Here is a 14885-nt window from a genome sequence, read left to right on the forward strand (position 1 = left end):
TGAAAAATAATTGTGGTCACCAGTTAATTATTGTATTGAAATCTAAATTGAAAATAAAAATAATTAATATTCCTTATTTACAGCAAGAAATCATTTAAAAATTCACACATTTTTAACCTGTAAATCGGGTAAATGCAATCTGTCTTAAAACTTAAATCTCTGAGATATCCAAAAACTGGATCTGCGTTGGATATTAAGTAGAATTTGAAACATCTTTCTGACATTCTATTAAACATATATGTCTAAAACGTATCAATAGTAAAATTCCTAGAGACATACTAAATATGCATAGCTGTAACTTAAATATGTTTGGATATTTCTTATTAGAGAAATTTTAAGAACAGATACCAACCGTTAGAATTATCCGTTAATTTCATCAATGTTTATTATGCTCAACCGTCAACTCGTTGACTGTCAACAATAACGCGCCTAGTTTAAATTATTGTTTTTTGTACTTTTTTGGATTTTTATAAACTTTATTTAAGTACAACTGATTATTCTATATTATTTTAAACAATTTTCTTTTCTTCAGTATATGTTTTAACAAGTAAAAATTTATGATTTATGCGGAACAAAACTTTTTAAGATATTCACTATGGATGCAGGCAATGTTGTTAATGCTTTTGTATTAAGTGGAAATCAATATGCCCTTCATCAAAATGAAGATAATAGGAAGCAATTTCAGAGACACTTAGAAATTTTAGTATGCTTGACAGCTGAAGAAGCGAATTTGTCGATTTTTGAAAATCACACTCTTTCTTCCTCTCAGTGCATAACTCATGTTGTGAACGTTCTCTTAGATAATGATTATAAGCAACCTCTTTTAACTCGAGCCTTAAATGTTCTTCTTAACATGACTCAAAATAATAAGTTATTAAAAAATTTACAACTTACGTACCATGTTCACTCTGCTATATCTACATTTTTGCAACAATATGGAGTTTCCATAAAAGATAATTTAGCCATACAATGTCTGCAGCTTTTGGAGTCTGTTACGTATGGCGTTAAGATTGATTATTTAGAAAATCATTTTCAAAGCTTGATAAGTATTCTTTTCAAATTTGTTTTATCAGAAACATCTCAAGTCCTTAAAATTTCTCTTCACATTTTGGCCAACATATGTCGACACAATCCTAAAGTCCAAGTTCATGTCTGTGGATTGACAAATTTTAAAGAAATTTTCAAGAAACTTGTAACTATGATTAATGGTGAAGTTCCTATTATCATGTTATATGCCTTGTCTATTTTATATAGTATTACACCTTACAACATCCTAGGAACTAAGCTGTGGACAGATGAAAACCTCATGTTGACCTTTGATCTCATAATGAAATTACTTACTTGCAATGATTATGGTTCTGCATCAACAGCTGTAGATTTATTTATTGATTTGATTCAAGTCCCTAAACATCTACAATGCCTTACTAAATCCCCACATTTAAATCGCTGCTTGCGAAAAATTACTAAATCACTGGATAAGATATCACCTAAGCAGTGTGAATTACTTCTTAAGTTTCTAAACTCATTATCTGGTACGGCAGGTATTAAAGACAAGCTGTTGAGCAGTTTATGTGTGCCTTGTGAATCTCAGCGGGAACAGTCATTAAAAATTCATCCCAAACTAACATTGTGGTCCATGAAAGGAAAAGAAGTCCCAGCTGCAATCACAATCGCATCTTTGCAACTAATAAGAAGTATTGTAATATTTTTAGTTGAAAAAAGCATTATTGGAATTGAATATGATTTAAAGGACATAATAGTGGACATATTAGAGAACATTTGCAACTCGTGTGAAAATCTAAACGATGAGTGTTTAGCTATAAACCAAGTAAGTTTCGATCTTCTGTCATTCGTATGCGAGAAAACTGACCTGAGAGTCTGCGTAGCTGAAAAACTAAATCTCGAAGCTTTAGAGCATTTTATAAAATGTCTTCTAAGAGATAGTTTGCTGGAGGAAAATCAGCATCACAAACAAGTAATTAACCTTTTCTTCTCGATCACCGAAACCTTGTCTTCATTAATCGATATCTTACCTGATTGCGAGGTTTTTCTGAGTAAGTTATTGCAAGATAATGCTGTCACCAACTGTGTTGCTTTTGCTATTACTTCCAATAATAAACATCAGATTATCAGAAGTTTATCCCTTCTCTCTCCTAAAAACAATAAGAATTCGTTAAATATTTTGTGCGAGAGCCTTTTATCTAGGAGTGCAGATTCGCAAAAAGTTTCTTCTCACAAATCGGATTCTACTGTGTTTTTCCCGTCAGATACTAACCAATCGAGTTTTAAGAAGAGCAAATATAGTGACAGTGCCTTTGATGTTTTAATGAACAAAATTGAGAACGGCCTTCAAATTAAAGATTTGAAATCTTCAGAAATAATGGATCTGTATGAACATAAAATTGCCATGCTTACCCTTAAAGAACAGGAATTTCAGAATTACATAGCTGCTAAAACACAAGCTTTACAGGAAGCAGACAGGATCATAACGCAGTATAAGTGTCGCCAGGCCGATGCAGAAGCAGAGGCGCTTCGACTGAGGGGTATGATGAAAGATTATGAATGTCGCTGCGAAACGTCCGCAGCGAAATTCACTCAAGAAGAACAGAAAAGGAAGAGATTAGAAGTCAATTTCGATCTCGCTTGTCGAAAAATTCAAGAAATGGAACAATCTGTAATTGAACAGAGGGAAATGACAATGTCTCAGATGACTAGGTTGACGGAACAAAAGAAAAATGTCGAAGAAGAAAAGTTGAGACTCTTTGAGCAAATTGCTTCCAAAGACCACGAGAAGAAATTGCTGACGACTCAGCTGCAGCAAACGGAGGAAGATCTGAGGCTTAAAAATAAAGACTTGGAAGAACTTCAAGAGTCTAAAGAAGATTTGATTAGAGTTTTAGAAGAAACTAAAAAATGTGCTGAAAAATCTAAATCTAATTTTGAAATGAAATTATTGCAATTGCAAAGTGTTATGGATGCTGCTCAGCAAAATATTGCGTCGTTAGAGGCAAAAAATGAAAGCTTAATGAATGAAATGGTTCAAAAATCTGAAGATTTTTCTCATAAGATAGACGATTTGACCGGAGAAAACAAGCAATTGGTGGAACAACTGAAGATGAGAGATTTAAAAATTGAAGATATGAATGAAGCTTTTAGAAAATTAAATGAGAGTTTGCAAGAGAAAAGCAACACAATCCAAGAGAACGAGTTGTTGCTGTTCAAACTTAGGAAGGATTTTGAACAGTTAGAAAACCAAAGAATGAAATTGAAACAGGATAAAGGAATGCTAGAATTACTCTGTAAAAAGTATGAGGCTTCTATCGAAGAAAAAGATTCTACAATTGATAAAACAGTATGTGAACTTGAAACTCTGCGAAAGGACTTTGATGAATCTGTATGTAATAGTGAAAAACAGATTCAACATTTAAAAGATGAACTGGAAAAGCACAAATATATAACTGAAATGATCCATAATATAACCAGTGGTAATAAATTACCACCCAAGACATAATTTTTTTTGTATGTATAGTTTATTTTTATATTAGTTTATTTATACTGGATTATCTGGCAATTGTCAATATTATTTATAAAAATGAAGATGTTCTTTATTTCGATTATTTTTTAAGTTTTAATTTCAGAAGCATGAAATTATTGACATAAATTTCCTTATTGGGACCTGTACCATAATTAGCACCAAGTTCTGCCGATAACCAGGCAATGGTGAAAAACTAAACGAAAAAACACAAAATAGTGCAAACTTAAAATCCAAACTCGTAAACAATTCCAGCTTGCCAGTAAATTCTGAATCCAAAAACCGAGGCAACGGTTAACGTTTACATTTTTCGCGTACAGGTACCCATTTGGAAATATCTCCAATTATTTCAAGATTTTTATTGTGATTCCTTGTTTAAAATTTATGAACCAGCATGTATGAAATTTTTATCCTCATATTTGGTGTATTTTTTTTAGCTTTTGTTACTGTTAGTAGAGGTCTGCCCAGGTCAAATATACTACCGTTTAGTAAGCGGTACCTTCACAAATTCAACTTTTGGAAAAACAATAGTTTCACAAAATACGTTTTCTTAAAATTTTATTTTTGTTTCCCTTAAGAAACGATAAATCCATATTTTTGTGTTGATTTTTTAATTTTCACAAATTATGTCTAAATTTTCACAAAATAGGTACTTCTCAGAAAGAACTCGACAGACCTCTGGTTAGGTTCTTTTATTGTAAAAACAAGCAAATCTTTCGTATTCAGAAATATAGCTTGAATATGAAATGTTTTTTAAACATTTGCTTATAATGTCTGATTGTTTAAAAATTTCTGGTTTATTTATAACATAAATAATTTATACATTAGTTTTGTAAAATAAAATTGATTATTTATTTTTTATCTACTTTAATTTTATTATTGTAATATTTTATTATTATAATATTATTTTATTATTTCCTTTATTTTATAATATAAAATACTGTAGAAAATCTTTATAATACAAACTGTGAAATATGTCACTTTAGAAAGTTTTGTTATATACAGTACAGAACCCGTTATCCGGAAATCAGAAAACCGGAAAACCAAAAAACCGGAATGAAATTCGGTAAATTTTCCCGCCATTTTTAAAAAAATTTTTTTTTTCCTCATAAGATTTTAGAATTTTTCCTTCTTTTTTGAACGATGTTTACCTTACCATCATTTTGGAAATAATCATTTGTGTATTACTTCATTGTTTTTTCTTCGTTTTAAGATTATTTTCAAATATTTTTTAGTTGGGTTGGCAATAAAAAAAAAAAAACGGCTTTTTGCAGCGATTCAGAAAATCAAAAAAATCAGTATTCCGGAATAGCGATGGTCCCAATCGTTCCAGGTAATCGGTTCCCTACTGTATATAGACTATTTTACATTTAATTAAACTTACCTACTACAGGGCTGATTGTGCTCAGTAAAAAATCCGGATTTCCGGAATTTTCGCTAACAGTGATACGTAAGTTTCCGGAGATCGAAGGTCCAGACGTTTCAAAAAATCATTGATCACAGAAGTTTCTGGAAATCAAATTTTCAAAGGTGGAACTTAAAAACACAGTTTATTTTATTTATTTGTAAGGGAGAGCCAGAGAGATACTTTATAAACTTATATTCATGATTAATATTCATTTTTTATCAGTAAATAGTTGTTATAATCATAAACTCAAGAAAGATACATATTTGTAAATTTTAATTACTTCTCCAGGTCATGATAGGTATGTGTAAAATTTTAAATATATTTTAAGCAAACTAAGAAATATTGAGAATAAGGAAAAAAATCTTGTTTAATTTTTTTTCTTCTAATTTTTCAATTTAAACTGTTTTTTTTTTTAACTCAAGAAATTTTCTGGAATTTTGACTTGGGCTCACAATCACCCCTGCTACTAAATATAGACAACTATATGTATCTGTAGTCAATCTTAATTCTCTGAAATAATTTTCAGTATAAATATATAAAAATACTATTATTTAAAAGAAAACAAAATTGATATTATTAGGAACATCAAAAATAAAATGCAACAAATTTATCAATTTTGGTTTGCTTTTTTTGAAATTAATGCAGCTTATGTAAAATCATGTTATATAGATCTTTTGTATTAAGTTCGCTATTTTTTGTTTTTGAAAATAGCATAGTCTTGCAGAAAGCCGAGCAAACTAATATAATAGACAACTAGTTAAATTTTGATTTTGCGATGTAGCTAAGTTAGCCGATCATAAAGCTAAAACGTCCTTGTAAAGTCCTTTCTTAAACAAAAACTGGTGCTGAAGCAGACGAAGAGTTTTTCACTTTCTCAAACATACACAAAGCAGAGCTTGTTATGTATTATTGATAGTGTAGTTTTATAGAAAGTGGAATCAACCTATTATCTCATAAGTATGGGCTAATAGCTTGCGTTGTATAGGAACTGATTATCTTGACCTTATTAACTAGATTTTTTTTTAAAAAAGCTTGCTTTTATACAGAAAATAAATAGATAAACAGGATGAGATACAAGGATTCGTAATTGTTCTGACAAAAAAAATATTTTGGCTTTATCTATCATAAATTTTTGCCTTTTGTTCTGAAAACATGAGGGTTACTTAGAATACAAATTTTAAAGTAATCAATTTGAGGGATCTAAAGATTTGGATTGTTTTAATTAGTAAAAATCACAGAATAGTTCAAGCTTAGGAACTATCCTATAATTACATACGTGGCATATTATAGCCTTACCAACAGGATTCATTGTCTGAAGTCTTTTGGGAATTCGGTAATTTTATGAAAAAGAAAATGGAAAATTTTACTTAAATCAAATTTCTATGGTGATAAATGCAAGCAATACGCTTATTTATTTCAGCAAATGCAGTAACAAATCTTATAGAGTGGAGTTTTGAAGTTAAACAATTATTGATTTGTCTTGTTTATCGGATTTTAAAAATGTATCATCACCAATACAGTAATGATATAATAAAATTTTTATATAGTGAAATGAGCGATCAGCCACTAACTTACTTTTATACAAAGACATATTAAGGAAGATTTTCACTTTGTTTTGATTATTAAAATCCTACTTTAAAATTATTTGATTAAAGAAATGTTGAATTCTATTACAAATTTTAATTAAATATTGGTTTGAGGGAATACTTATTGATATTAGATATTTTTTCATTGCATTGATCTCAAACTAGAACTGTAAAATTCTAATATTTTGGAGAAATATTTTTTTGAATATTCTTAGAAAGATTCTCATGAAAGAGGATATTTTCCTGACTAATATTTATGTAACTAAAAACATTTTATGTATAAAATAATAACTAAAACATTCATTTTAAATAAACATAAAAATATATTAATAAACTTGGCCATCTTATTTAATACAGTACAGAACCCGTTATCCGGAAATCAGAAAACCGGAAAACCAAAAAACCGGTACGAAATTCGATAAACTTTCCCGCCATTTTTTAAAAAAAAATTTTTTTTTTCCTCATAAGATTTTAGGATTTTTTTTTCTTTTTTTAAAGATGTTTACCTTACCATCATTTTAGAAATAATCATGAGAGTATTACTTCATCGTTTTTTCTTCTTTTAAAGATTATTTCCAAATAATTTCTTTTTTTTAGTTGGGTTGAACAATAAAAAAAACGGCTTTTTGTAGCGATTCAGAAAACCGGAAAAATCAGTTATCCGGAATAGCGATGGTCCTGACCGTTCCGGATAATCGGTTCCCTACTGTACTTAATAATATTTTTAAAAAAAATTTCAAGACCTACAATTTCAAGAAATTGTAAGATTGTTTAAAATTAAAGAGAATATTTTTGAATATTGTTTTCAAAACACTAAAATATTGTACATGAATTAATATCTCAAAACATTAAAAAAAATTACAAAGAATAAACATAAGTATAATTTAATAAATAATTTGATTATATTTTATTACAGATAAATTAGCTGAACACATTTCAGTTATTAATGTTCTTCAAATATTGTTGTTTTTGATTTAGAATTTTTATTAATTCTTAATTTTGTTATCAAATTTAGCTATTGATCACAGGAGAAATTCGCAATTGTTGAAAGCAAAATAAAAATTAGCAGTTTAGAAAAGTTAATTTTTTTTAAAAATCTATGAATTTTAAATTTTTTGTTTTGGAACAAAAAAAGAAGTTCAGTTAAATAAAATCTTACAGAATCACAGTCCCTTAAATAAAAATTACCAGTTAACTATTATATGATGAGTATACTCAAATAAAACTTGTTCGAGAATGATGAACTACTGCTTATACTGATGTATAAGTTGACTAGTAGTTCTTCTGGTTACGCGTTTGCAAGTTTTCGGTATATCAGGTATGCAAGTCAGTCGATCACTGTTAAAACCACATATGAAAATTTTTAAAACTCAATTAAATTTTTAAAAAAAATGTTAAGTCTACAAAATTTTCTTATGCTAAAATTTCACTTTGTTCTCTTTGGATTTGATAAATTTGTCCTCATATAATGTTATTGGAAAATATTTAAAAAAATGTGGAATTTCAAATTCTTGGGTTTGTTTTTACAATTGGCTAAACTGCTGAGTTCATTTTTTTGTGGAACAATTTAAATGTGTAACTTTATGGCATGTTTTAAAAGTTACTATTGTGTTATATATTTTTTGAAATACTCTCGAATAAATTATCTTCACTTTTCTTATTCTTTTTACTAAACATAATTTAAAGTATTGTTTCTAAAAAAAAAACTTAAGAAAATATGATGAGAGAAAAATGCAAAAAATTAATTGTATATAACACATTAAAAATAATTTTTGTAAAGAGTAAATTGAGACAAAGTTATTCATATCTATCTTATTGTTTTTAACGCATCAGTATTTCATATTCGATGAATGTCTGAGTTTATTAGGAGCAAATTTTAAAACATAAATTGTTCACCATTGAATGCTGGAACTTATATTTATGTGTAATGTAACTTCAAATGTTATAAAATTATTTTCCTTATCTGAAAATATGTTTTATAGTTCAATCGATTATTTTCAACTATTGAAAATATTATTTTCAAAGACCATGTTTAGTCTGTCAGATTAGATAATGTTACAAACATTTTAATTTATCCATTTTCTAATACAACTTTAGCCTGATTCAGCCTAAGCCAGTGTTGGCATAATTTTAATCATTATTTTTTTTTATTCCAGTCGAAAATATATATTTACAGTAAAATTTATTCCTATATCAGAGATGCCAACTGCTCTGGACAAGACAAAATATTATTAAAAACAGTAGAGAACTACTAACTGAAATTTGTAAATTTTTGACTAATTTTTCTGACTTTTTAAAACGCTCAACAATGTTTACATGCAACAAAGTGGAGTATCACATAAGCCTTTGAATGATTTAGAAGAAGTGGTAATTAAACACCTTACAGATCAAATTTACGAAACCAACAATCGTACATTGAAAGACTACCATTCGAAAATAGTTATCAAAATTGACTGATAAAGGGAAACAAAAAAACACTAAAACTGAAAAGACAGTCTAAAAAAAAATCTACAGAGGTGACTGACAATATAGCTGGAAACAATATATTGGCACAGGAGGGACCTATTTATAAACAAAATGTTGTACTGATCCTATACTTTGCACATGAATATAATTTCGAATTGAATATTTTTTGTTTTATTTCATTGATTCATGTGTGGTTCCATTGAATCTAGTTATTAAATTAAATCTAGTCATTTACTTTATTGTTGTTGTTGATGACGTATGCCTATTAAGGTAGAAGTCAAGAGTTGAGGGGTAATTATTGTTATTAATTAAATTTCTAACTTTTTAAAAACACTTACAACTTTAAAATTTGGTAATTAGGATCAATATAACACATTTCAATGAATACAACAAAACAAAAAAATTTTGAAAATTGAATATTTTGTTATTTTATAAATAAATTATATATATAATTTTCCATAGGCTAACATGGAGGAAGTAGCATGGGCTCTTTTTCTCTAATGGGGAACTAGAACTCTTGATTAGGGACTGAAATTATGCACAAAGTAAAAACGATTTGAAAAACAGTTTAAAGATAAAAATTTCAATCACTGAAAGAAAAAAAAGAGAAAGCTTTAATGAAAATTAATGTAGATTTAAAATTTTTAATGATAAAAAAGTTCACATCAACATTTTGACTAATAATTTCAATAACAACACCAACATTTCAACTAGTAATATTTATTCACATAAGTGTTATAAAAAATTCAGCATATTCATTAGAATAAATTTTTAATATTGCAATTGTGGTGTGTCTATTCTACTGTAAGGTTTCATAATCAAAAGAAATAAAAATCATAGAATAAATTCCATAAAATATATTATTTAAAAATACAAAATAATATGACATCTTAAGCTCTAATTTTTAAAGAGAAAAATTGAAAAGTATTTGGCACAAGAGTAATTCCCAAATAACATTTATTACAACAATAAATGTACAAACTGTAAATTAATATTACAATGAAATATTTGAAATGATTTTTCACATGCTTGGGAGGAAGAAAAAAAAAAACATATCTTCAAAAATAAGTTGTTGATAAGTAGATATTTATTAAATAATATTCTAAGAATGTGTTTGATAAACATAGTATATTACATTAGTATTTCATTAAAACTTGTTTTCAAATTTATAGTATGCTTATAAGACAAAAAAATAATATAAGTGAATTCAAAGTTTTTCCATAAAAAAATGATTTACATTAGATTTTAATGTTATCAAAACTTTCAATTTTACGATTATAAATAAAACCATCAAATATGCGTTGCACACAAATAAATGTATTAATTTCATTTCCGTGCAACCTTAATTCTTTTTTTTTTTTGGCAAAAGTCAGAAACACACTTAAAATTCATATTGCAAAATAAAATTTAGAAAAAATATTCATTGATTAAGTACTCTTGATTATTATATATCTTCTGTCAAATTATATGAAACATATCTAGCATATTTTTGCAAAAAGAAATTAAAATGTGATTAATTTTTATCCTCTCTATATATAAATAAAACAATAAAGACAAAAAGAGAAGAAAATTAATAAGTTTTATTTACAGCGCATAAGCTGCAAGCAGAACTCATGTTAAAAATATAGACAAAGCATGAAAAATATTGAAAATTAATGAAAAGAGAAAAAAATTTATTAAAAAATAATAAATAAATATTCTATTTTAAAAATTTTTAAAAAATAATAAAGAAAAATTATTAAAAAATAATGAAATTATAAATAAATATTCTATTTTTCTTCGTTTCTTTTCATAAATCTTCAATATTTCCCATGTTTTCTCGATAATTTTAACTAATACATATATAATTGTTTTTAAAAACAAGTAATTAATTGAAGAAGTTAGTACACTTCAAATTGAATGTTAGAATGTATAAGCTTTAAAGTAAATTTTTGTATGAACATAGTAGAAAGACAATACTTAAAAAAAAAATCTGTAAAAATTATAAAACATCAAATAAAATAAAGAGATTACGGTATCAATTTATTTACTCGCTCCTTTATACAAATGAAAGTCATGCTAACAAACAGAATTATTTTTTATTATAACCAGCAATATCACATAAATGGTTCTTTATATATATTTATAGGAAACACAAGGTTTATTTTTATTTGATTATTACAGAGTCATAATAGATACTTTTCTTTTGAAGTCTATTGACATTAGAAATAAAGAAATATGTGCTTGGAGAAGGACCCGTTTTTCTCTTCATTTTATTACAGAAAGCATGGAATGGAATATAATTTAAAATATTAATACAACATCTAATACACACATACTTAAATTGCATTTTCTTTTAATTATTTTATTCCCATTTGACATGAAATGAAACATCATTTGGAACAGAATAATGATTGCAGGGGTGATTGTATTCCAGGTGCACCCTGGAATTCCAGGTCTAGAAACTAGGAGTAGGGCATGTGATGTTTTTGAGGAAGACCATTGATTTGTGGACTTCCGAAAATCAAAACTTATAATCCAACAGAATTTTCACCATAATCTAAAATTTAAAGTGAGAATTAAGTTCTACAATTTAAATTTTGAAACCTTCCCTAAATCGCGTTAATGAGACGTTTTCATACACGAGACTCTTCTGCAATTTTGATTTTCTTCCTGGACATTTTAAACAATTGAAACTATGCTGGAATTCGCAAATATCGCGATCTATATTCACGCGATTTTAAAGTAAAACACTGATTTTCGAAATTTACTGGATTTAAAAGTTACTTGTTGTCAATAGTACAGCTTGATTCCTTTTGCGTGATTTTTAAATCCTATGTCTCTATTCGTATTCATGGGATCTAAAAATCATGCATCACGATTCGTATTTATGCGATTCAAAAATCCAATATTGCGATTTGTATTTTCGCTTTCTTAAATCCAATGTGATTAATATTCGCACGATTTTAAAATCCAATATCGCGATTCTTGTAGGAACAAAGTTTTTTCTCAAATTAGTTACCATAAAAGTGTGATATTCCTTATTAGTAGGTAATTTAAATATAAATCTTATTTCAAAAATTAAAGATGAATAGTATGTAAATTAATATCTTGTTATCAAGTTTTTACTTGTAGAATTTTCAGGGTTTTTCACTTTGTGTCACGATCACCCTAGTGATTGTTAAGGAATTTAGACTTCCCCTCCTCCTACAAAATATCAACCAAGCAGTTATTTGCAAAATATTGAAAGCATAAAAATAAAACTTTGGTCAACAACATTTTGATTTTACATTATGTATTTGTTTAAGAGATGAGACCCCATTCAAATTACCTTTTTTTCTTCTAAATAATCCATAGATACAAAATTTCCAGGGTATTTTCTTTTTTTTTTTTGGAATATTTTATGTTGACATATAAAATGTAATATTAAAATTAAATTATAAAATAAAACAATAAATATTTTACAACTTTCATTTTTTAAACAATAAATAAAGCTTTAATACATTTAATTGTATGAGGATTAATAATCACAGTTTCAACAGAGATAATTTCATTTTAAACCATTAAAAAAATAATGTTTGTTTATATCAGACATGTAATTCCTGGAATAAGAAATTATCAAAAAAAAATTTCTCAATCTGTATATATATATATATATATACATATTTGTACAAAGAAAAAGAATAACGGATAAATTTTTATAGGAAAAGTAACATATATAAAATTTGAGGAGAGAAAAAAATGTATATATTTAAAAAAATTATATATTCTTCGGAATGGCGGATTGAAATGCTGTATAAATTTAGGGCAAATTGAGCACATCAGAAAATGTAGGATTTATATTTCTTCTTTCTTAATAATATCAGAATTTTATAAAATATAAAAAAAATCAATTTCAATAACTTAAGGAAAAAAAGAGAGAAAAAAAACGGAATGGTCAAAAAACGATGATTTACAATGGTATTGAGCAAGTTAAAAAGTGATAGTCGAAATGCGCAATTCAAAATTTGCATGACGTTTATCCGAAATTGCATTTTTCTTTAACTAATCCGCGCAAAAATGTCGTTATCACACACGATTGAGAATTTAGGAAGAAAAAATGGCGGTGTTGGTAAGGGCATTAATGTTGGACTAACAAGATTTTGCGAAAGTAACGCAATTTAAATTATAGATTAGGAGAACTCTGAGAAATTTTTGTTGGAATATAAATGATTGATTCACGGAAGTTTGCGAATCAGCTGCGTCGAGATTCACGAAATTCCGTGATTTAGCATTAAAAATCACATGCCTGCTATACGTAAACAAGGAATTAACAAAAAATGATAGTTAATTTTTATTCTAATTTCAAGACTAATGAAAGGTTTCAAAATTACAAAAAGAGCCAGTTTTAAATTTAAAAAAAAGATTTATCTATGATTAATGATTTCAAAAAATCCAAAGAGTAATTTCATCCCTCTACTAATTTCTGAGAGAGAATTTAAAAAAAAAAAGAGGATTATGGAGGAAGGAAGCAAAATGTCACCATTTTATAAGATAGATTATCTTAAATTTAACATATTAATTATGATTAATTACACAAAGTAAACACTTTAATATTGAATAATAATAAACTAAAAGACATTGAATAATAAACATAATACTTTCAATTATTTTTTACATTATTTACAGGTTAATTAAATACTCATTTAATAAAATACATAAAATTTAATTTATATAATTCTTAACAATAATTATAAGTTGAACTATATGACAAGGGAGATAAACCACCTATTTCAGAAGTGATTATCTAATAACATGGGGGAACAAACAATTTTTGAGGAGAGATACTGAATTTGAATGTGGGAAACATGCATCTACATACAGATGAGCGAATTCCGTGCGTAACAGAAAAAAGTAATTTCTTTTTTAATATTCCAAATGAGAATAAAATAATAACTGTGCCATATATCACTTTTATATACATACAAGTACATAAATAATACAATAGAGACAATCATTTAAAAATGTCATGGCATGCAATTGAAATACTAGATTTATACCTAAGAAAATATATGCAAGAGAAACGATGAGATAAAAAATATGCAGTTCAATTANAAAAAAAAAAAAAAAAAAAAAAAAAAAAAAAAAAAGGTACATTATGACAAGCAATATTTCTGTCATGACTTCAATTATCTGATGGGGTAAAAAAATTATACATTGAGTACCAACTGAAAAATATGCAAACAGAAAAACAAGTAGATCTATTTTTAAAATGGTACAAATGCCTCATTACTCCTAGTCTCAGTTATTTTCTTGTTAAAATTAGGCAAATAATGAAAAGCGGTGAAATTGTTGCCATTTTAAATCACTTAATCAGATCAAAAATTACAAAATGCAGGTATCATATTTCTGCAAAAACACCACTTATTATTAATTTGTTATTCTTTTATATACTCAACTGAATTACTATATTTTAATCCAAATAAGTGATAGAATAATTGCTGCTGCATACAATTATGCTTATCAAAAATTTATATATTGCTAATTCACAAATAAAAGAAGAAAAAAAAGAGGGCTAAATTTATGCTCTTCATAACAGCAGTAAAACAGAAAAAATATTGATTTTTTAAGATTAATTTTCGAGCAATTTTTAAAACATAAAAATTTTCAATTAATTTCTGAAATTAAAAAGTACATACGAAATTAAAAATTTCAACTAGTAGCATGCACAAAATCTCCTCTAAAGTAATAGTTATTCTTGTCAGTGATTCTTCTATTTATGCATTCAGATTATTAGCTGTACTCACAATTGATGTAAATTTGCACAATAGGTCTTCTATTTATCTAATCTTTAGGATGTTCTAAAAATGCTCGAATCGTTAAGGTATATCTTTTATTTTAAATGGCTTTAAGCTTCCAGTAATGGCGATTATTT

The 14885-nt window shown here is 26.9% G+C and overlaps 1 protein-coding gene across 1 annotated transcript; it reads left to right on the forward strand.

The window, feature by feature from the left end:
* Positions 1 to 384: 384 nt before the first annotated feature.
* On the forward strand, positions 385 to 4393 carry LOC107444135 (protein CIP2A). Its single transcript, XM_016058217.3, has one exon. It carries the CDS (start codon positions 596 to 598, stop codon positions 3509 to 3511), a length of 2916 nt encoding a protein of 971 aa, XP_015913703.2. The 5' UTR covers positions 385 to 595; the 3' UTR covers positions 3512 to 4393.
* Positions 4394 to 14885: the final 10492 nt, after the last annotated feature.

The sequence above is a fragment of the Parasteatoda tepidariorum genome, chromosome 2 (assembly GCF_043381705.1).
Source record: "Parasteatoda tepidariorum isolate YZ-2023 chromosome 2, CAS_Ptep_4.0, whole genome shotgun sequence".
NCBI lineage: Eukaryota > Metazoa > Arthropoda > Arachnida > Araneae > Theridiidae > Parasteatoda > Parasteatoda tepidariorum.